The following is a 23,542-nucleotide window of genomic DNA, read 5'->3' as shown; positions in this document are numbered from 1 at the left end:
ATGCTATGTCTTCCTCAGGAATGTGTTTTGGGTTTGTATCCTGACCCCTTGTTTCTCCTGCTTTATCTTGCTTCTTTGTGTGGACTGTGATGCTCTGTTGTCTCTGAGGCATTGTGATGTTTTTGTGTTTATATTTAATTGGTGATTTTATGTTGGAGTGACTTGCCCACGATTTTTGTTTTCTTTGTATATTATCTATGCAAGCAGGGTACTGTGCTGTACTCCTCTATTCCTAGTTGACAGCACTTATACACTTACTACCTGTCTCCTTTCCTGTTGTCAGCCTCTTGTATGTCCCTGCTGCCCTTGGCAAACAGAGCCTATTCTTAGGTCCTTGAAATCCAAAGAGAATGCTGTCACTTTAAAATCGAAAATGGTTGCCACTTGTAAAGGTTCAAAATAGCTACACCCTCAGTCACTTTAAATATCCAAAATAGCCACCACTTGTAAACACTCAAAATGGCTACGCCCTCGGTCACTTTAAATATCCAAAATGGCCACTGCTTGTAAACATTCAAAATGGCTGTGCCCTTGGTCACTTTAAATATCCAAAATGGCTGCCATGTGTAAACAATTAAAATAGCTGTGCCCTCAGTCACTTTCAATATCCAATATGGCTGTGCCCTCGGTCACTTTAAATATCCAAAATGGCTGCCACATATGAACAATCAATATGGCTGCACCCTCTGGACAGCAGAAAGTCAACAGCTCAGGTTTTCTCCCTCCTTGCTATTTCCCTTCCTAGTCATAGGCCACCAGCACAGTCATCCCTGCAGCCCTTGGTGACCAGGGCTGATCTTTAGGTCAATTCTCAGGTCCCAACACCATTTGGAAAGATTTAGGCTGTTGGTCCCGTCAGAGTAGCTGACAGTCTGCAGCTCTGACCATCTCTGTACTCACTGTTTTTGTTCAGGTTTTTCCACTTGTTGGTGCCTGATTCACTTCTGTATAGTTCCTTTAAAAGTTCAGGGCTCCAGGATTATCTTCTGTATCTATGTCACTTGGTTTTTCTTTTCTTTGTTGAAGAGGGTCTGTGTTGCTTGTCTCCCTATTCCTCCATCTTACCAGAAGTCTAGGAGGTTGGATATTTTAAGTTTGAGTTGCTTATTAGACATCTAAATGAAATACATGTTAAGAGTATGTGGTTTGAAATTCAGGCCAAGGTTCAGTCCAGAGATAGAAATTTGGAATATGACTTGGTGTTTTAATTTGGTTGTATTACTTGTATAATTTAAAAAAAAAATCACAAAAGAAGGATTAAATGGTGAAAACAAACAAAAACTGTTGTTGTTGAGCTGATTCTGACTCATGGCAACCCCATGTGTTACAGAGCAAAACTGCTCCGTGGGGTTTTCTTGGCTGTAATCTTTAGGGAAGTAGATTGTCAGGCCTTTCTTCCATGGTGTCTCTGGGTGGGTTTGAACCACCAACCTTCAGGTGAACCGTTGGGTGCAAACTGTACATGCCACCCAGGACTAACTGGTACTAATTACAAAGAGCTCGGGGAAGTTGAGATGGGAAGATAAATTGGGGTTTTGGAGTACTAATTAGATTTCTCAAATTGTATTATTTAGGTTCAGACCTTCTGTGGTTAAAGACTGCATCCATGCTGTGCTCAAGGAAGAACTGGCTAATGCTGAATATGTTCCAGAAGAAATGCCTCAGCTCACGAAACGTTTATCAGAAATCATTAAAGATAAATTAAAAGGTAGTTTTGGTGATAATTGAAAGTGACTTGTTTCCTTGAAACACTCAGTTTGGTCCATTGTGTCTTTTCCTGTCTTTAAACATGGGACCTACACTGTAGATTCTATTAGTTTAAAGACAAATATCTCTTCAGTGTCTGTTTTTCTGTCATTATTTGGTGAATTTTACTCATGCAGGTTTTTCAGTCTATGAGAAAGCATAAACATGGGAAATGAAACAGTGTTGGGAGCCAATGTCAAAGAAATCCTAGTATTCAGAAAGGCCAGGAGTTATAGGGGCTCCTTGCCCCCATCATTCTTGGTTGTTTTTCCCACCAAGCTACCAGTTCCTAGCTTGACATTCAGTATCCTCACTGTCTGACTCCAGTCCATTCTCCAGTGCAGTCCTTAACTGCTTGCTTTACTGAAGCTTCCACTTCTGCCAAACACTACATGTGCAGAGCATATCTTGTGCTTTTTCTACCCTGTTCTGTTTTTCTCCCTCCTCCCCTGCCATTGACATAGTGGCTCAAGTGATGGGCTCAAGTATAGCAGGGATTGCGGAGCTGGCACGGGACCGGGTGGTGTTTTGTTCTGCTGTGCATATGGTCTCTATGAGTCGCAGATGACTCGATGACACCTAACAACAATAATGACCCCTGCTAATAAAGTTATGCCATCTGAAAAATTTTCTATCTATCCTTTCTTAAAGATAACATTTTTTAGGGGGAGGGAATATCTTTGTAAAAGTAACACATGCTCATTGTAATAAACCTGGACAACACAAAAAAGTATTCATAAAGTTTCTTTTTAATTAGGTAAAATTCTATTACCCAAAGATAGTGACTGTTTAATATTTTGGTATATTTTCTTCTTTTTCTTAATTTTTTTTTTAATAAATTAACAAGTAGAGTACAAAGTACAAAGAACAGCAATCTGTGTCTTTCTATCACCCAGAATTGACTAGTGTTAGTGTATTAACAGTAACACAATGGTAACACATTGGTTAAGTGCTGGGCTGCTAACCAAAAGGTCAGCAATTTGAGTTCATCAGCTGCTCTGAGGGAGAGAAGACCTGGCAATCTGCTCCCATAAAGATTACAGTTTAGGAAATGCTACGAGGCAGTTCTACTCTGTCCTATAGGGTCACTAGGAGTCATAATTGACTCAAGTGTACATGATAGCAACAACAAATATGTTAATATTTTTGTTTTTAGACTTTTTTATGAAAATTCACTGTTAAATTTTTTGTGAAAAAAGATGCATGCTTATCATAAAGAAGAATTTAAACAGTGATCTTGCATGGTTTAAAATCAGGAAAGGTAGGCATCAGGGTTGTATCCTTTCACCATACTTATTCAATGTGTATGCAGAGCAAATAATCCAAGAAGCTGGACTATATGAAGAAAAACACGCCATCAGAATTGGAGGGAGACCCATTAACAACCTACAATATGCAGATAACAGCCTTGCTTGCTGAAAGTGAAGACCCAAAGCACTTACAAATGAAGATCAAAGACAACAGCCTTCAGTATGGATTACACCTCAAAGAAAACAAAAATCCTCACAATTGGACCAATAAGCAAAATTATGATAAATGGAGAAAAGATTGAAATTGTCAAAGATTTCGTTTGACTTGCATCCATAGTCAATGTCCATAGAAGTAGCAATCAGGGAATCAAGTGATGTATTGCATTGGGCAAATGTGCTGCAAAAGACCTGTTAAAGTGTTATAGAGCAAAGGTGTTACTTTGAAGTCTAAAGTGCACCTCACCTAAGCTGTGGTATTTTCAGTAGCTTCATATGCACATGAAAGCTGGACAACGAATAAGGAACACTGCAGAAGAATTAATGCATTTGAATTATGGTATTGGTGAAGAATGTTGAATGTACCATGGACTGCTAGAAGAACGAACAAATCTATCTTGGAGGAAGTACAGAAAGAATGACCAAACTTTGTCTCACCTACTTAGGTCATGTGTCAGAAGGGACCAGTCCCTGGAGAAGGATATCATGCTTGGTAAAGTAAAGGGTCAGTGAAAAAGGGGCAGACTCTCAACACAGTGGCTGCGATGATGAGGTCAAGCATGGCTACGATTGTGATCAGGATCAGACAGTGTTTTGTTCTGTTGAATATAGGGGTCACTTTGAGTTGTGACTGACTTGATAGTGCCTAACAACAACAACAACAAAAAAAGTAAATAAAATTAGAAAAATCATCCCAAATGTCACCATCCACAAATAACCATTAATATCGGGTAAACATCATGCCAGACTTCTTTTCTATGTATATCAAAACCAAACCAAACTCACTGCCGTCGAGTCGATTACAACTCATAGTGACCCTCCTTGGCTTTCCGAGGTGGTATCTCTATGGAAGTAGATTGCCCAGTCTTCCTTCCAAGGAGTATATACTGATAAATAAATACATTAATAATGGGATGCTGTAGATCTCTTTCCCATAGTCATATAGTATTAATTTTATATTTAAATGGAATTATTGATCACCGTTTAGTCCTTTTTACCACGCCATTTCCATTGCTGAGTTCCTTATTTTGTTTCAACTCTTGCCTGATGAGATTTGGTTAAGTTTTTTTCAAGAGAGGCTCATAAATGCTGTATTCCCTGGGTTCTTTAATGTTTGGGAGTGTGTGTCTTCTACCTTTAAACTAGAATACATTTCAGATGAATATAGTACTATGAGGTAATAATTAATTTTCTTGAGAACCCAATAGACTTTTCTTCTTTGTTTTCTGGCACTGCATGTTACTCTAGCAAAATCTGAGGCCAGCTTGATGTCCTTTGCTTAAAGAAATTCTGTCCTTAACCTTGGTGCTCAATACTTTTCTAAGGTATGGCTTGGTGTTGAACATTTTCTGTCTTTTCAATCTGTAGATTTAATTTTCTTCCTCATATTGGGAAATTTTCTTAAATCTCTCAGTACATTTACTGTTTCATTTGTTGGATTCTCTTTATATTGTTATGTTGATATTTTTGTCTTTGTTTTCTATATCTATCAACTTCTTTTTGCCATGACTTCTTACTTTTTCATTGGCATTTACTTGTGATTATCTTAAGCCAGCAATTCATTTGTTGTTTGTGTCTGTTCTGTTTCTTGCCATTTTGAATTTATGGGTTCTACCATGGTATCATGTGGATATTCAGTCTGTTTCCTTGTGTTGTAATTTTCATTTTCATCCTTTTCTATTGTTTTATAATCTGATTGCTGAGCTCTAATTTTATTGACTTTATGAGTTTACATTCTATATGTGTAGTCCCCGACTTACACTGGGTCCCATTCCTATGACTGTTCTATGATAGATCAGTTCTGATGTAAGATACTTCATTTTATTTTTTTTTTTAGTTTTCATTATTATTGCCTTTCTTTGTTATAAATCTGATCTTTATTTGTCTTTAGGGGTTAGAAACATTACATCTCAGAATGATAACATCAGAAAATTATGTGCTGCAACACTGTATGTTGTACGTATTAGTAATAATAAGATGTACCCAAAAGAAAAGAAAGGATGGTAGGAAGTGTGGTTCATCATTATTCAAATAAGTTGTATGTTGGGGACAACCTGTACTGTGAATTAAATTGTGAGGAATCTTTATTCCTTGATTTATATTATCTTCTAGGTTGAGTTTTTGTTATTGTTATACAGTATCTTTCTTTCATGTTATCCTTTGTTTATTCATTATTGCTGTTGCAACTTCATGTATTTCCATTCAGCTTCTTTTTATCTTGTTCTGTTCATACTTCATAATTCCTCTGATATGGTATGGATGATTTATTGATTCTCCTTCCACTATCTCTAAGACTATTTAATTTTTTTCCCTCAGAGCTATTGTTTGAGGGCTAGATATTTAATATTATAGCCAGGTTGTTTCTATAGCCTTAGGAACTGGGTCGAGAGAGAAGAAAGTTCAGCTGAACTATGTACAGTGTTTTTAAAGAAATACCTTGGACTTGGTCTTCTTCTGAGATTTTGCTAAGTATCTTGAAGGAGGATTCATGTTCCACATGGGAGGGGACTCATAGTTTTCAGGTTGTTTGCCCAATTCACTGAATAATCCTGAAAGCTTTACTTTCATCGGAGTTGGTTCTATTTCAGCTTTGCCCATTTCACATCATTTTTTTTACTGGTTAGAAAAGGGGAATGATAGGAATACTCATTCAGTTTTCTTCTCTCCAGATTTGGTGTTAGTGAGAATTTTCAGGATTTAGCTGTGTTAGTACTACAGTTTCTGAGGTAAAAAGCTGAGTTGTACTGGGCCATTCCAGCATAGTCTGAAATCTTATGTTTCTTTTTCTTTTTTCCTTTTTTAAAATTTTTATTGTGATTTGGGTAAAAATTTACAAAGCAAATTCATTTTCCATACAGAAGTTCATACACATTTTGTTTCATGACATCGACTGCAATTCCCTACAGTGTAACAGCTCTCTTCCTATTTCCTCCCTGCAGTTACTTCCCTGTGTCCTTCTTTCCTATGCATTCCTGCCCCCTGAACTATCTCCTTGTACAAATACTGCCTTCTTTTCTTCCATGATTGATTGTTCTAAGGAGTGTATCTACCTGATGTAAATGTTCACCCCATATACCTGTTTATTGTTTGGCTGGAAGCCACAGGAGTTAAGTTCAGTTCATGACCTGAAGGGCCATAGTCTTAGGGGTCTCACCAGGCTCTCCTAGACCGGCAAACCTGGTCTTTTTTTATGACTTTGAGTTTTGTTCCACACTGTTCTTCCACTCTATCCAGGATCTCCTGCACTGATCTCTTTCTGAGTAGGTGACAGTGGTAGCCAGGCACCATCTAGTTCTTCTGGTTTCATGGTCATATAGGCTGAGGTTCGCATGGTACACTAGTCCCTCGTACTGATTGTTTCCACATGTCTTTTTCTTCATTCTTCTTTGCTCTGGACGAGAAGAGAAATATCGTGGCATCTAGAGTGCTGCTTGCAAGCTTTTAAGACCGCAGTCACTACTTACTAAAGTAGGATGTAGAACGATGGTTTTGTGTACTGTGTTATGCCAATTGAGCTTGATGTCCCCTGTGACCATGGTCCTGAGCCCACAGGTCCAACAACTTGCTGCATCAGGATGGTTGACTGTGCCTCAGAAGTTATCATAACTTTGCCCCAGTTCATATATGGACATTCTTATAGCACATATAAATATGTATGTAGAAATATCATCTGCCAGCCTTATATATGGTCATGGGCATATTCCCTTTTGCCTACCCATACCTGATCATTCAGCCTGTCTACCCACCTGTTTACCTATAGATTAATGTTTGTTATCACTGATAATGCAGTATTGTATATGTAAAAGGGTTTATCTTTGTTGTCTGTACCTCATGAGCACCTCTCTGTGTCTTCCCTTTCCTTAGTGTTATTGTCTTGCTCACTCGCTTTTGGTATATTGCCTTTCCCTTCACCCAAATTGGTACTTGTCTCTACCTGTCTAGTAGGGTTCCCTCTCTTCCTCTCCCATCCCTGGTAACCAACAAAGAAAGTTTTCTTCCATATATAAACCTTTTTTTGACTTTTTACAATAATGGACTCATACAATATTTGTCTTTCTGTGATTGACTTATTTCACTCAGTGTAATGTACTCTTAAGTTTTCACCCATGTTATGCGGTGTATTGCAGATTCTACATTATTATTTAGTGTTGCATAGTATTCTATTGTGTATGTATCATAGATTGGTTATCCATTCTACTGTTGATGGGCACTTAGGTTGTCTACATCTCTTTGCTATTGTAAATAGTGCTGCGATGAACATGGGTGTGCATGTATCTGTTCGTGTCCTGGCTCTCACTTCTTTAGGATATATACCTAGTGATGGGATTGCTGGATCAAAAGGTGTTCTATTTCCAACTTTTTAAGGAATCACCATACTGATTTCCACAGTAATTTTTACAGTCCTACCAGCAGTGTATGAGAGATCACAATCTTCATATCCTTGCCAGCATTTGTTATTTTCTGTGTTGTCGAACTTTGCTATTAGTGCTGGGGTGAGATGGTTTCTCATGGTTGTTTTGATTTGCATCTCTCTAGGAGCTCTGGTGGCCTAGTGCTTAAGGCATTGGACTGCTAACCAGAAGCCTGGCAGTTCAAACCCACTAGCCACTCCTTGGAAGGAAGGTTGGGCAATCTACTTCTGTAGTGATACTGCCTCAGAAACCCAAGGAGGGGTTGCTATGAGTCGGGACTGACTTTGGTTTTGGAATGGCTAATGATTATGAACATTTCTTCATGTGTTTGTTGGCCACCTGGTAAATGTCTGTTCATATCTTGTGCCCATTTTTTAATTGGATTGTTTGTCTTTTTGATATTGAGGTGTTGGAGTTTTCTATAAATTTTAGCGATAAGCCCTTGTCAGATAGGTCATTGCTGAATATTTTCTTCCCAATCTGTAGGTTCTCTGTTTCTTTTTCTTGACTTCCTTACAGAACAGCTTACAGTTTCCTAAACATCCCATGCTCTCATGTCTTTGTATATGTTATTTCCTCTCATAGGATGGAGAGACATTGTCAGATTGGGAAATTCCTGCTTGTGTTTCATGACTCAGCTTATCCTTATCACATCCTCCAATAAGTCTTTTCTAGTCATCCTTTCTCAGTGCCCAGACAAGGGGAGAAGCCCCAGCTCTGTGCCCCTGACGTATCATATATGTGCCTTTCTTTGAATTATTAGTGCCACCACATCAGCCTGCCTGACTGCTATGAGCTCTTCAAAGCAAGAATAGTGTCTGCTTTTTTTTTCCTCTGTATTTTGAGAGCCTAGCTCAGTACCTGACTTAGAGTTGGAGGAAAAGGAAGGAAGCTAAGGTTTATTGAGAGACCATTATGTATCAGCACTGTTTTAGATGCTTTATATATTACTGTATTTTATATAATCTCACAGTGCTCCCAAAAGGTAGGTAATAATATTCCCATTTAACATATGAGAGGTACTTAAATTGAAAAGTTAAATAACTTGTTTAAGGTTATTTACTTAGTAAGTTTACAGTTAAGATTTGTCCTCAAGTCTCTCTGACTCCCAAGCAGCTTACCACCATACTCAACAAGTGCTTGTGGACTAAATGCTTATGTCTCTTTCTGGGAAAATTTGTCTTCAGTGAATAATTTTACTGCATATTTGCTTATAGATAATTTCTTAAATTTTTTCTCTCTAGAAATGGGATTTGACCGATATAAGATGGTGGTGCAAGTCGTGATCGGAGAACAGAGAGGTGAAGGAGTTTTGTGAGTAGTTGATTATTTTTCCTTGTTTTTCATATATGCTTCTTAGTAGGTGTTCATCCTCCTGACAGTTCACTAGGATTGTGTCTTTGTAGGAGTGCGAGGAAAGGACAGTATAACAAAATGCAGCCATGAGCCAAAGAGATCCTGGTAATGAACAATAAGGTTTAATGGTCAGGTGAGCTCATGGGGTAACTGATAGTCCATAGTATCTGTAGGCTAATAAGTCTTTTAGGGTTTATGTATGTATTCTCCCATAGGCAGTATAGGATTATGTATATGTTTCCTCCCATGTTCCTTGTGGCCTATTTTGGGGCCTAAACCCAAACTAAACTCATTACCATTGAGTCAATTCTGACTCATAGTGACCCCCACTGGGTTTCAAGTCTGTTTCCAATCTTTAGGGAAACAGACTGTCCTATCTTTCTTCCACAGAGCGGTGGGTGGGTGTTTCAGTTACCTAGTGCTTCTCTGACAGGAATATACCACAAATGGGATGGCTTTAACAAACAGGAGTTTATTCTCTTACAGTCTGGAGGCTTTAAGTCTGAGTTCAAAGTGACAGGCTCTAGAGACTTGGTGAAAGCCCCTCAGTCTTGGCCTTCAGCTCTGCCTCCTGCTCCTGGCCCACTGAAACTGGAGGCTTTTCTTCACTCAGACAGCTGCTGGCTGCTGAGGCCGACAAACCCAAGGTTAATAAGTGAAAAGGCACAGTCCCGATGTTACCACACAACAGAGCAGGCCATTGATTCAAATCCACTAGAAGTCCCGAAGTTGGCAGAGCATGGCAGGCTGCTGAACAATGACATGGCTACATGCAGGGTCCAAGTGTGCCATAAGCTAGAGACCATTCCCAAAGCTGCTTCTTATATATGTGAAGCAGACCACATACCTAAAGCAGCTACTCAGCTGCTTGTGGTAGATTCCACATGCAGTTGATTGCCAGTCTCATCATGGGGAATAACTACCACCAGCTGCCCAGCCATTCAACCAGGCCCAGCCAAGTTGACACACAACCTTAACTACCACAATTCCACCCATTGTCAACTTGGCACCTGTACAGATTTTCATTGGGTAGCATCTATACAGATCTCCTTCACTCAGTGGCTCCAGTCCCCTACTTCCTCTGAGTGGTAACCTCACCCCGCTTGGCCTGGCAGGCCCCATTTCTCTACCTCTTGGGCATGGTAGCCCAGACCCCTCACTCTTGGGCAGCAGCTCTGGCTCCATGCCACTGGCCCAAATGAATGTGCAGCCCCACACTCCAGAACCAAGTTGGTGAAAGTCTAACTCTTTGAAACATATGGGGCTGTGCTGGTTCCACCCCCAGAAGCCATGGTCCTACCCTTTGAGGCTGAGGCAGCTCCGCTTCCTGTTTCCTTGGTCTCTCAGCTTCTGCTGATTAATGCCAAAGGCCACCCACTCTGCCAGAAATCTTCCTGCCCAAAAAGCACTGAGCTTTCTTGCTCCATGGGCCGGCCAACCTGCTACTCCATCTCATGCTGGTCTCTTCTACCAATTAACACCCAAAGGCAACCCACTGCGCCAGGAAGCCACCTCCCAGTGGCATCCAGCTTTCTCCTCTGTGGGCTGATAAGGCTGTCACTGTCTCATGCCAGTCTCTGGGCTCTGTTACTGCCATTTCTCATGTTGGTCTCTCTGCCGGTGTTTCTCCTGCTGGTCTCTCTGCTTGTGTCTCTTGGAGTCAAAGATGTACTCCACTCCTGTTTCCACATTTTAGGTATCTGTCAGACCAGCACCCCACTCTATCAGTACCATGTTCAGTTTTGGTTACCTAGTGCTGCTCTGACAAGAATGTACTACAAATAGGATGGCTTTAACAAATAGTTTATTCTCTTACAGTTTGGAGGCTTAAGTCCGAGTTCAAAGTGCCAGGCTCTAGGGGCTGGGTGAAAGCCCCTCAACCTTGGGGTTCAGCTCTGTCTCCTGCTCCCAGCCCACTGGAGCTGGAGGATTTTCTTCACTCAGACAGTGCTAGCTGCTAAGGCTGACAAACCCAAGGTCAACAAATGAAAAGGCAGTCTCATTGTTACCAAACAACATGGCAGGCCATTGATTCAAGTCCATTGAAAGTCTCGAGGTCAACAGAGCATGGCAGGCTGCTGAACAATGACACGGCTCCATGTAGGTTTCAAGCATACCATAAGTTAGAGGCTATTCCCAAAGCTACTTCTTATATACAGGAAGCAGACCACATCCCTAAAGCAGCTACTCAGCTGCTTGTGGTAGATCCCACATGCAGTTGATTGCTAGTCTCATCATGCAAAGTGCTAAAGAGGCAGGGAGGCCACATCTTCTGACCTCCTCTAACCCCACAAGAGGAAGACAGAATCACCATCAATAGCCCAAGGCCTATTCCTGCAAGGCCAGACATGCTGCCTCCCTCCAGCCCTTGTACCAACCATTCCTCCCGCAACACCCACCACTTCTCTGCTAGGTTCGATAGTTCGCTGCAGTGGCCACACACAACTTACAGATTATGGGGTTTATTAGGGAAGCACCAGGCTACAATTCAAGTTCAGGAAGTATGCTCAGGCTCTCTCAGCCTGCCATCTCTCAGCACAGTCTCTCTCCCAGCAGTGCATGACTCTTGGTGTCTCTTTCTCAGCAGCACGTGTCTCTCGGTGTCTCTTTCTCAGTTGCATGTGTCTCTCAGGAGCGTGTTTCTCTCAGCAACAAGTCTTTCTCAGCTAGCAGTCAGGGAGACTTCTTCTGCCTCTAGGAGGCCTCCTTTTGAGCCTGGAAGAATGGGCAAACTAACCAATCATAACATCAGAATTCTAAGCACCCGAGAGAGAGTGAACTTCCCAGAACATTGCTTTGTGCCACTCTCAACAGAAATACCTCAGGTGGATAACTTTTACTATCAGGAGCTCCTCAGTTACTCACAGAAAATTCCACCATAGAGTTTACAAAGACTTATGGCTAGAAAAGCCATACCAGGTAATTTACTATACCACAGGGAGTAACTACCACCAGCTGCCCAGCCAAGATGACACACAACCTTAACTACCACAGTGGGTTCAACCTACCACTATCCTAAATTACTTTTTTTTTCCTTTTTTAAATTTTTATTGTGATTTGGGTGAAAGTTTACAGAGCAAATTCATTTTCCATACAGCAGTTCATACACATTTTGTTTCATGATAGTGACTGCAATTCCCCACAATGCAACAGCTCTCTTCCCACTTCCTCCCCATTGTTACCTCTTCCCTGTGTCCTTTCCTCCCATGCACTCCTGCCCCCTGAGCTGTTTCCCTGTATACACACAGCCCTTCTATTCTCCCATGATCGATCTCTCCAAGGAGTGTATCTACCTAATGTAAATGTTCAGCTCAAATGCCTGTCTTTTGTTTGTTTGGCTGGAAGCCACAGGAGTGGGTTCAGTTCCAGACCTGGAGGGCAATTAGGGGCCATAGTTTCAGGGGTTCCACTAGGCTCTATCAGACCAGTAAATCTGGTCATTTTTTTTTTTATGATTTTGAGTTTTGTTCCACATTGTTCTCCCACTCTATCCAGGATCTCCTACATAGATCCCCCCTCCGAGTGGTTGACAGTGGTAGCCAGGCACCATCTAGTTCTTGTGGTCTCATGGTTATATTGGCTGAGGATTATATGGTGTACCAGTCCCTTGGACTAATTGTTTCCATGCGTCTTTGTTTTTCTTCTTTCTTTTTTGCTCTGGACGATGAGAGACCCATCGTTGCATCTAGATTGCTGCTTGCAAGCTTTTAAGACCCCAGTTGTTGCTCAGCAAAGTAGGATGTGGAACGGTATTTTTGTGTAGTATGTTATGCCATTTGAGCTTGATGTCCCCTGCAACCATAGTCCCCAGCCCACAAGTCCAACTATTTGCTCCTTCAGGGTAGCTGGTTGTGGCCAAGATGCCACCACAACCTTGTCCCTTATCAGCTCTACCATACACTCGGACATTCTTACAATATGTACAAATACACATGTAGAAACATTGTCTACCAACCCTATACATGGTCATGGGCACACTCCTCCCTGCCTAGGCATACCTGATCATTCAGCCTGTCTACCCATCTATCCACCATCACTGAGAATGCAGTACTGTACATGCAAAAGGGTTCATCTTTGTTGTCTGTACCTCCCATGTACCTCTCTCTGTCTTCCTCTTCCTCAATGCCAAATTAGTTTCTTTAAGGTTATCTGAGATCACCTTATTGGCAAATCCCGTGGTGTTTTCTTAGGTTTTGTTCTTGGCCTTGACATTTTTAGGGAGCTCAGGTGACATAGTGCCTAAGGCATTTGACTGCTAACCAGAAGGCTGGCAGTTCAAACCCACCAGATACTCCTTGGAAGGAAGACTGGGCAATCTGTTTCCGTAGAGATACCTCCTCAGAAACCCAAGTCAGGGTCGCTATGAGTTGAATTCGACTTGACTGCAGTGAGTTTGGTTTGGTTTTCTATTTCTTAAAATTTCTTCTTTTTCTTCTTCTTTTTTTTTTGGCCCTGATGTCACTTATCTAGCTTGTTTCTCTTCCTGTTTAACTGCTTATTCTGTTTCCTTCAGTGGCTCTTTATCTTTGGCATCCCCAGCTGTGAGCTTTCTTCAAGGCTCAGTTCTTACTCTTCTGCACTTCATAATGCTCTTTCAATGAGCTCATTCATTCTTATGACCTCAAGCTGCCATTCCTTTGTTGGTGAGTTCAAACCTGTATTTCCTGTCTTTTCCTCTGTTTAAGTGTTAATATCCTATCTTGCTTTGTAATCAATGCAAATACAATATAGTATTTTTAAAGAAAGTACTAAAATACTTATTGAATCAATCAAAAAATACCTTGTGGATATTTTCACTGAGGAATTTTCACTATAGAATGTTACACGTGAAGATGTCCGATCCACTTATTTTATAGATAATACCTAGAAGGTCCAGCATGATTTGCCCAGTATTGTATATCTGGTTAGCTTCAGGGCCACTGATAGAGCTCAGTCTTCTGACTCCCAGCTTCTGACTCCCAGCATAGCACTCTTTCTCTTCACCATTACTTCCTCTACCATTTGACCAAAAAGTTTCGGGAGATTTCCTCACCACAAAGAGATAAAGAAATACTTTGCTGTACTATTCTGTCATTTCAAAGTCAATATGTTTGAATAGTTTCTTTACCTTTCCTTTTCTCCTTCAGTTAGCCCCTTATTTTAATTCCCCCACCTCACAGTATTACCAAGCTTCCATTGACTCTAGCTTAAATTCTTGATGCCATCTTTCATTTTATTTAGCCACTGCTCTCTTTCATTGTATACACTGTCATCTTGATGCCAGGATTACTTAGCAGCCCCTTTTCAGCACCTCCTGACTCTGACCTTTCTCCTCTACAATTCATCTTGCACACTAGACCAATCTTCCTGCAATACATGTTCATCTCTCTCCATAGACTGTATAGAGTTTCTTATTTCAAACCTTGTCAAATATAAGCTCCTTAAACTGATTGTGAAATGTGCTCAGGACAGATGCGAAAACATAGCATAAAAGTGCTTTCCTTTTTTTTAACTTTTACTATTTAAACTTCTAAGTGTATACAAAAAAAGGAGGGACTAAAGGACTGCCATGTTTCTACCCCTTAGCTTCTTCAGTAGTTATCAGCGCACAGCATGTTGTTTCAGCTACACTTTCACCTACTCTTCTAACCTCACTAGATTTTGAAGCAAATCCCAGTCATACTATTTCATCTGTGAATATAACAGTATGTATCTCTAAAAGATAAGGACTCATTTTTTCTACTGTGATGAAGTATATATAACAAAACATTCCCCATTTCAACCATTGTTACATACACAAGTCACTGACATTAATTACATTCACTATGTTGTGCAACCATCACCACTTCATTTCCACATTTTTATAAGGACTCTTTAATATAGTAAAATATCATGATCACACTTAAAATTTTGTCAACCCTTAATATCCAGTTAGTGTTCAGATGGCCTCCAGTTGTTTCATACCTGTGTGTGTGTGTGTGTGTGTATTTTTTACAATTTGTTTGCTAAAACTGAGATCCAAACAAAGCTCACACATTGCATTTGGTGGTATGTCTCCTAAATTTCTTCTAATCTTTCATTTTTCCTTCCTCTTTTGTTTCTTCTTCCACTTCTCTCTTTTTTTTTTAAAGATAACACTAACTCTAAATTAGCTTATTCTTCTGATATATGTTAATATATTTTCACCTAATTAAATTGGGACTTATTTGAGAAGTGGGGCCAGATTTGTATCTTTCTGGACATATGGTAGTTGCTAAATAAATGCTTGTTGATTGATCAGTTGAGTAGATAATTTCATTTCATATTGTTACTGCTGTACTTTGGAAATAGGTAGAACTTTCTTGATTAAGAATATGTGACATATTAGGCTAAGGGGAGCTCTTCTATGTAAAACATATTTTTTAAAAACTTTAAAAATGAATCAATATAATATGGTGTGTATATCTATATATCTATATATCTATATATCTTTCTCTGGGGCTTGACTGCTTGGGTTTAAAGCCAGGTTTTGTCACTTACTACTGATTTTGGTCAAAATAATTTCCCTGACCCTCAGTTTTCACATTTAGTAAGTATATACTTCTATTAAGTAAGTGCTTTTATTAAGAAAGTACTAAATGAGTATAATAATAATAATACCTACCTGATAGGATTATAAGTTAACACATACAAAGTACTTAGACCAGTGGTTTGTACTCAATCAAGGGTAATCATATACATACATTTAATCAAAAATGTAAAACATTTTTAAGTACTTTTTCCCCTTAATGTTCTTTGTGAACATCTTTCCTTGAAGTTTTTGGTAAAGCATCTTTTCAGTGCCTGCACAGAATTTCATTGCCAGGAAATACCATAATTTTGTTTACCTATCTAGTACAGCCTGTTGTCATCAAGTCAATTCTGACTCATGGTGACCCCTTGTATTGCAGAGTGAAACTGCACTCCATAGAGTTTTCATGGCTGTGACTGTTTGGAAGCAGATTGCCAGGCCTTTTTTCCTAGGCATCTCTTGTTTTGTTTGAACCACTAAACTTTCAGTTAGTAGCTGCCCACTAGACTGCTTGCACCACCTGGGAAGCTGATCTAGTACTTGTGGGCATTTAAATTGTTCCAGTTTTTAATTGGCCTTCATTTTGACTAACTTTTTTCCTTACCCAAGAACTGGGTAGAAGAGAATGCAGAATGTAGATAAAGTGGAGCAAAGAAAGTCCATTTTGAGAATTTATATAGCATAGAATTCTGTAGAGATAATGGTGGAATTGAAATTAGTTAGAAGACTGAATTCTAGTTCAGAATTTTCCTCTTATTTGTGGGACTCTATACTGGCAATCTGTTGCTATAAAGGTTACAGCCTGGGAATCCCTATGGGGCAGTTCTACTCTATCACATAGGGTCACCATGAGTCAGAATCGACTCGATGGCACTCAATAGCAACAATAACGTAGGATGATCAGGTTGGACTAAATAATCTTTTGGGTCCTTTCCAAGACTTACGTCCTCATATTATTGTACAGGAATTGAGCCAATTTCAGTCATAAGTCTTAAGTTACTATTTTATCCAAAAGTTGCACATAAATATCTTGTTGTTGGTAGCTGTCGAGTCATAGTGAACTCATGGGGTGAAGTAATCTATAGCAGAGCTTTCAACCAAGAGCACTTCAAGCACTGATCCTTTTCAGTCTTTAAGGCAGTGAGTCAGGTCTGAGGCTGCCCGAACTCTTGGCCTGGTCACCTCCAGCTGCAGGCAGCCTCATCTGTAACTCCAATTCCTTCCAGTTTTCCCAGTGTACTCTGCTGAACAGGCATGGTTTTCGCTGTTTGTCAACCTGAGAAGAAGGTTGGGAAGCACTGATCTTTAAGAATGTATCAAAGGAAACTTTTGCTCATACCAGATATGTGTAGTTCAGATCCTTGTTATGTTGTTGATGATTCTTCATTCTTTGACTTTTTAGCATGGCTGCTCGCTGTTTCTGGGATGCTGACACTGACAACTATATTCATGATGTTTTCATGAATGTAAGTTTTTTTGGATTTTTTTTTAACCTTTCTAAGGAAATGTGGGCATTTCAAGTACATTACTTAGTGTTTTTAAGATGTAAAGTCACTTTTGTTTCAAACATTTGTCTTAAGACTTTTTCTGGGTGAGATGATTTTATTGTTACCTTTTTATGTAAATGAAGCAGAAATTTAGGGAGATCTATGTGTATACAGAGGAGCTCTGGTAGCATAGTGCTTAAGGCACTTGACTGCTAACCAGAAGGCTGGCGGTTCAAACCCACCAGCCACCCCTCAGATGGAAGATGAGGCAATCTACTTCCATAGTGATACTGCCTCGGAAACCCAAGGACGGGTCGTTATGAGTCGGGTCCGACTCGATGGCACATAACAACAACAACATGTGTATACAGATGATGTAAATCTTCACATATCTGAATTTGGAAATAACTTATTATTTAGAGCTAGTAGACATATGGCACTTTGCTGATAAACTGCAGAGAAATTTGGGTGGCAGGGATTTCATGAGCAAAATTGATTTTTCTTTTAGAAATAAAATTACTTTATCTCAAGGCCATTTTTCAAAACTAAGCAAAAATAAAGAGAAATCTTTAAAAAGAGTTTTGTTGAAATATTGGTAAGATATTGCCACGATGTATTATATGTATTAATCATGTGTTGTTACTTCATACTTAGAAATGATCCCATCCTCTATCCAGATAGTCCCAGGTTGTGAATTAGTATGAGAATGGAAATAGTGTTGAACAAAAACTGGATTGAGTGAATAAGGAGAGAAAGATTCCATTTCTAGCTCTGTCACTTTCAACTGAATGACTTTAGGGAAGTCATTGAACTTTTTGGGGTGTCAAATTGCATTAGTTACATTAGGAAGCTATGGTAGATCTTCCCAAAGGCTGCCTGTGGCTGCCTGAGGATAATCTGTGGAACTAGTTTAAAACATAGATGCTGGGGCTCTACTTAAGTAGATTCTGATCAAATAAGTCAAATCAGTGAATCTGAATTTTTAAAATGATCCCCCTGTGATTCTATTGTATAGCCAGGTTTGAAAGCTGTTTGTTTAAGGTACCTTTTAACTCTAAAATTCTGTGGTCCTACCAAAGTTCCATTTTATGCTCAACTTCCCTGTGGATCAAGGACTCAACAGTGGAAAGTACTATGCCAGTCTTCGTGTATTAGCTCTATTTTGGGGAAGGTTCATGCTGAGGTGGTGGTTTTTCTGATTCCTAGAGTTAGAAACACATATGGTATTTCCCTGTGTCATTATACAGTTCACTGATGAAACAAACAATTCTGAGCTTCTGTTACATAACAGCCTCTGTTTTCAAGGATAAAATGATGAATAATATAGACATGGTTTCTACCTCCAGAGAGTTTATAATCCAGTGAGGGGTTTTGGTTACTTTATGCTGCTCTAACAGAAAATAACACAAATGGGTGACTTTAACAAACAGCAGTTTATTTATTCCCTTACAGTTTTGGAGGCTAGAAGTCCACATTCAAAGTGTCGAGTTCTCATAGGGACCACAGTCTTGGGGGACATCATGCTCAATTGGCACCACATAGCACATAAAAATCTTATTCTACATCCTAGTTTGGTGAGTAATGACTAGGGTCTTAAAAGCTTTCAGGTAGCCATCTAAGATGCATCTATTGGTCTCCTCTCATCTGGAGCAAAGAAAAGTGAAGAAAATCAAAGTCATCTGGAAACAGTTAGTCCAAAGATAAGATGGACCACGAGGACCTCAGCCTTCATGACCCTGAGATCAGAAGAACTTAAGGGTGCCTGGCTACCAATGCCAACCACTCAGAAAGGGATCAAAATTGGAGATCCTGGATAGAGTGGGAGGAAAAATGTGGAACAAAATTCAAAAACACAAAAATGACCAGAATTACTGGTTGTATAGAGACTGGTGGAACCCCTGAGACTATGGCCCCAGGTTACCCTTTGGGCCTAGAAATGGACTCGCTTTCATGGAGTGGCTCTCAGCCCAACAGTAGAAAGACCTACCCCAGGGAGATGTACCCACCCACACTAGGGAGATATGCCCCTTAGGTCAACCAGCCATGAGACATCAGAGGGGCAGCATTCACATAGAGGGAAAACTGGACAGACAGGAATTCATAGATAAGAAGGGCATAGGGAGGGGGTTGTCACAGGGAAGAGAGGGGAGGGGAATTTTTTACGGTTGGGAATGGTAATTGGGTCTGTGAAATCAAATGTGCATGAACTGTTGAATATAAAACAAATCTTCTTTGTAAATTGGCACCCAAAGGACAATTCAAACAAACAAACAAACAAAACAACCGAAGTGCCAAGCTCTATGGACTGGGTGAAAGCCCCTTGACCTTGGGCTTCAGCTCTGCCTCCTACTCCTGGCCCATTGAAGCTGGAGGTTTTTCTTAACTCAAGCAGCTGCTGGCTGCTGAGGCTGACAAACCCAAGGTTGACAAGTAAAAAAGGTACAGTCTCAAGATAACCACATCACACAGCAGGCCACTGGTTCAAGTCCAGAGACAGTCCCAGAATCGGCAGGAAAATAGTTGGTGGCGGCTGAATGAAGACTCGGCTACGTGCAAGGTCCAAGTGTGTCAAAAAACTGCAGACCATTCCCAACGCTTCTCTTTACATACTGGAAGCAGACCCCATCCCTAAAGCAGCTACCCAGCTGCTCACAGCAGATTCCACCATGGAGTTGATTACCAGTCTCACCATGGGGAATAACTATAACCAACCAGCTGTCTAAACACTCAAAACCAGGCCCAGCCAAGTTGACACATAACCTTAACTACTACAATACTCAGATGACCAAATATATACCAAAGAACTTTAGTTATCAGTTATTACTCTGATAAGGATTATCAGGATTGGGTTTTAGAACACAGGATTGGTGGGAGAGGTTGCTGAAAATCATTTTGAGAGCTTAGTTTAGGTTGCTGACAGTCTGTCTTTAGTCCAGTTTGTTGAGTTGGGTATTAAAATTTCATTTTCAGAGCTTAAAGCACTTTGCTTATTTGGGAGAAGATCCCAGGAAGCACTAGAAAATGAGACAGGGAAGGGAAAGCATACTCTATTGAACAGATTATTGCTTTGGACAACTGGGGCCCAGTCTCATTGGAGAACTCTGGGAGAACAGTGTTACTCAAAGTATGGTCCATTGGGCAGTGCCAGTGCCAGTGCCAGCCTGTGAACTGTTTGTCAGGTGCATGTTAGTCTTCAAAGTGCCATCTTTGCTCTTTAACACTTTAAAGAGGTCTTTTGCAGCAGATTTGCCTAGTGCAATGTTGTTGTTATTTGCCGTGGAGTCAGACCTGACTCATAGTGACCCCCTCCTTGGGTTTCCAAGGTGGTATCACTACGGAAGTAGATTGCCTAGCCTTCCTTCTGAGAAGTGGTTGGTGGGTTGGAACTGCCAGCCTTCTGAGTAGCAGTCAAGTGCCTTAGCCGCTATGCTACCAGAGCTCCCTGCCTAATGCAATACAGCATCTCATTTCTTGACTACTGCTTCCATGAGTGTTGATTGTGGATCCAAGTAAAATGAAATCTTTGACAACTTCAGTCTTTTCTCCATTTATTCTTATGTTGCTTATTGGTCCAGTTATGAGGATTTTTGTTTTCTTTCTGTTGAAGTGTAATCCTTACTGAAGACTGTAGTATTTGATCTTCATCAGCAAGTACTTCAAGTCCTCTTCACTTTCAGCAAGGTTGTGTCCTCTGCATATCGCAGGTTGTCAATGAGTCTTCCTCCAATCTTGATGCCACAGTCTTCTTCCTATAGTCCAGCTTCTTGGATTATTTGCTCAGCATACAGATTGAATAAGTATGGTGACAGGGTGCAATCCTGATACATGCCCTTCCTGATTTTAAACCATGCAGTATTCCCTTACTCTGTCCAAATGACAGCCTCCTGGTCTGTGTTCCTTGTGAGCACAATTAAGTATTCTGGAATTTCCATTCTTCACAATGTTATCCATAATTTGTTATGATCCACAGTTGAATGCCTTTGCATAGTCAATGAAACATAGGTAAAAATCTTTCTGGTATTCTTTGCTTTCAGCCAAGATATATCCGACATCAGTAATATACCTCATTCACATTCTTTTCTGAATCCAGCTTGCCTTTCTGGAAGTTCCCTGTCAATATACTGCTGCAGCCATTTTTTAATTATCTTCAGCAAAAGTTTACTTGCATGTGATATTAATGTTATTGTTCGATCAGTTCCACCTTTCTTTGGAAAGGGCGCAGACATGGGATCCCTTCCAATGGGTTAGCCAGGTAGCTGTCTTCCAGATATCTTGGCATAGACAAGTAAGCGCCTTCAGCGTAACATCCATTTTTGAAACATCTCAATGGGTATTCTGTCAATTCCTGGAGACTTGTTTTTCACCAGTTCTTTCAGTGCAGATTATTATTGATTCTTGATCATATGCAGCCTCCTTAAATGATTGAACGTTGACTAGTTTTTTTTGTACAGTAACTGTGTATTCCTTCCATCTTCTTTTGATGCTTCCTGCATTGTTCAATATTTTGCCCATAGAATCCTTCAGTATTGCAATTTGAAGCTTGAATTTTTTTCTTCAGTTCTTTTGGCTTGAGAAACGCTGAGCATGTTCTTCCCTTTTGGTTCTCTAATTCCAAGTCTTTGCACATTTCATTATAATACTTTACTTTGCCTTTTTGAGCTGCTTTTTGAAATCTTCTGTTCATCTCTTTTATTTCAACATTTCCTTTCGCTTTAGCTACTGTCTGTTCAAGAGCAATTTTCAGAGTCACTTCTGACATCCATTTTGGTCTTTTCTTCCTTTCTTGTCTTCTTAATAATCTTTAGCTTTCTTCATGTATGATGTTCTTGATGTTATCCCACAACTCATGTGGTCTTCGGTCGTTGGTGTTCTATGTGTCAAATCTGTTCTTCAGATGGTCTCTAAATTCAGGTGGGATATATTCCAGATCATATTTTGGCTCTCATGGACTTTTTGCAATTTTCTTCAGCTTCACCTTGAACTTCCATATGAGCAGTTGATTGATGGTCTGTTTCATAGTCAGCTCCTGGCCTTGTTTTGACTGATAACATTGAGCTCTCCATTGCCTCTTTCCATAGATGTAGTTGATTTTGATTTCTGTGTATTCCATCTGGTGAGGTATATAGTCGCCATTTATATTGTAGAGAAAAGGTGTTTGCGATGAATTAGTTGTTGGTCTTGCAGAATTTTATCATATGATCTCAAGTGTCATTCTATTACCAAGGCCATATTCTAACTACTGATGTTTCTTCTTTTTCCACCTTTTGAATTCTGATCACCAGCAATAATCAATTCATCTTGATTGCATGTTTGGTCAAGTTCAGATTGCAGAAGTTGGTAAAAATCTTCAGTTTCATAGGACAGAGTAGAATTTCCCTATAGGGTTTTCAAGGCTGTAAATCTTTACAGAAGCAGACTGCCACCTCTTTCTCGCATGGAGTGGCTGGTGGATTCAAACAGCCAACCTTTTGGTTAGCAGCCAAGGGCTTTACCAGTGTGTTACTGTTGTTGTTGTTGTTATTTGCCGTTGAGTTGGACCTGACTCATAGCGACCCCTCCTTGGGTTTCCGAGGCGGTATCACTACGGAAGTAGATTGCCCAACCTTCTTCAAAAGGTTTGAACCACCAGCCTTTTGGTTAGCAGTTAAGTGCCTTAGGCACTATGCTATCAGAGTTCCTTAAAAGATAGACAGATGAATCATGTCACTAAGAACAAACACTCAGAGAACATTTGCCCCTGTCCAGAATTTATAAGAGGAGGCTGTTTTGTTTTCTGTGATCCTTTGATATATTTCCTTGGGTTGGGTAATGCTATTACTCTAAGAAGTTCAAAGTGTTTCATACATTATTTTATTTCTGATAAGTCAGGAAAAATGGAAATAATTATTTTATGTATTACATAAAATTAATTACTTTGCATTTTATTTATATATTCAAAAAGCTTAATTTTTTACCCTACCCTTTTAGTAAGTAATTTTATGTCATTACTCTCAGGCAAGCATTTTTATAGATATTACAACAGCACTTTTTTTTTTTTTTTTAAGGAAAATGTATTCATTATTTAAAATTGGTAAAGATCTGGAATGGTGTTAATTTCAATTGCCTCTGCTGCTTCTTATTCCCCCATTAGTATTAACATTCTGGATTTGTATGTGTCTGTGTTTTGTTTGTTTTTTTTAGGACAGTTTATTCTGTGTTATCGCAGCATTTGGATGTTTCTACTATTGAATCTTTGAAAACCTGGGAAAACATATGATCAAGAAGAAATAAGCACTTTTTATATTGTTAAATATCTTGACAAAATAAAGATGAGATGGCAGTTTGGCAACTGTTAGATCTTATATCTTTAATGCTTTGATTTTGTTATAATATGTTCTTATTACATGTGAAAAGTAGAGAAAAAAGTGGGAAAATTCATAATTTAATTGCTTAAACATAACCAACTGTAAATATTTTCATATATTTTCTACTAGTGCTTTTTTATTTGTAGGATTTAAAAAATATATGTAATTTTGTATCCTGATTTTTTTCACTTCTCATGTCCTA

The 23,542-nt window shown here is 39.7% G+C and overlaps 1 protein-coding gene across 1 annotated transcript in view; it reads left to right on the top strand.

The window, feature by feature from the left end:
- The window catches only part of DYNLT2B (dynein light chain Tctex-type 2B), a 27,870-nt gene extending 4,646 nt beyond the window's left edge, over positions 1–23,224 (top strand). Inside the window, exons 2-5 of the mRNA XM_007949409.2 lie at positions 1,575–1,708; positions 8,869–8,938; positions 16,912–16,975; positions 23,177–23,224. Of these exons, the coding sequence (XP_007947600.1) occupies positions 1,575–1,708; positions 8,869–8,938; positions 16,912–16,975; positions 23,177–23,224 (316 nt within the window). The remainder of the gene's footprint in view (positions 1–1,574; positions 1,709–8,868; positions 8,939–16,911; positions 16,976–23,176) is intronic.
- Positions 23,225–23,542: the final 318 nt, after the last annotated feature.

This window comes from Orycteropus afer, unplaced genomic scaffold (genome assembly GCF_000298275.1).
Source record: "Orycteropus afer afer isolate SDZICR_OR568_19922 unplaced genomic scaffold, OryAfe1.0 scaffold00245, whole genome shotgun sequence".
Lineage (NCBI taxonomy): Eukaryota > Metazoa > Chordata > Mammalia > Tubulidentata > Orycteropodidae > Orycteropus > Orycteropus afer.
The sequence above is the reverse complement of the archived record's forward strand: the minus strand, read 5'-3'. Positions and strand labels throughout refer to the sequence as shown.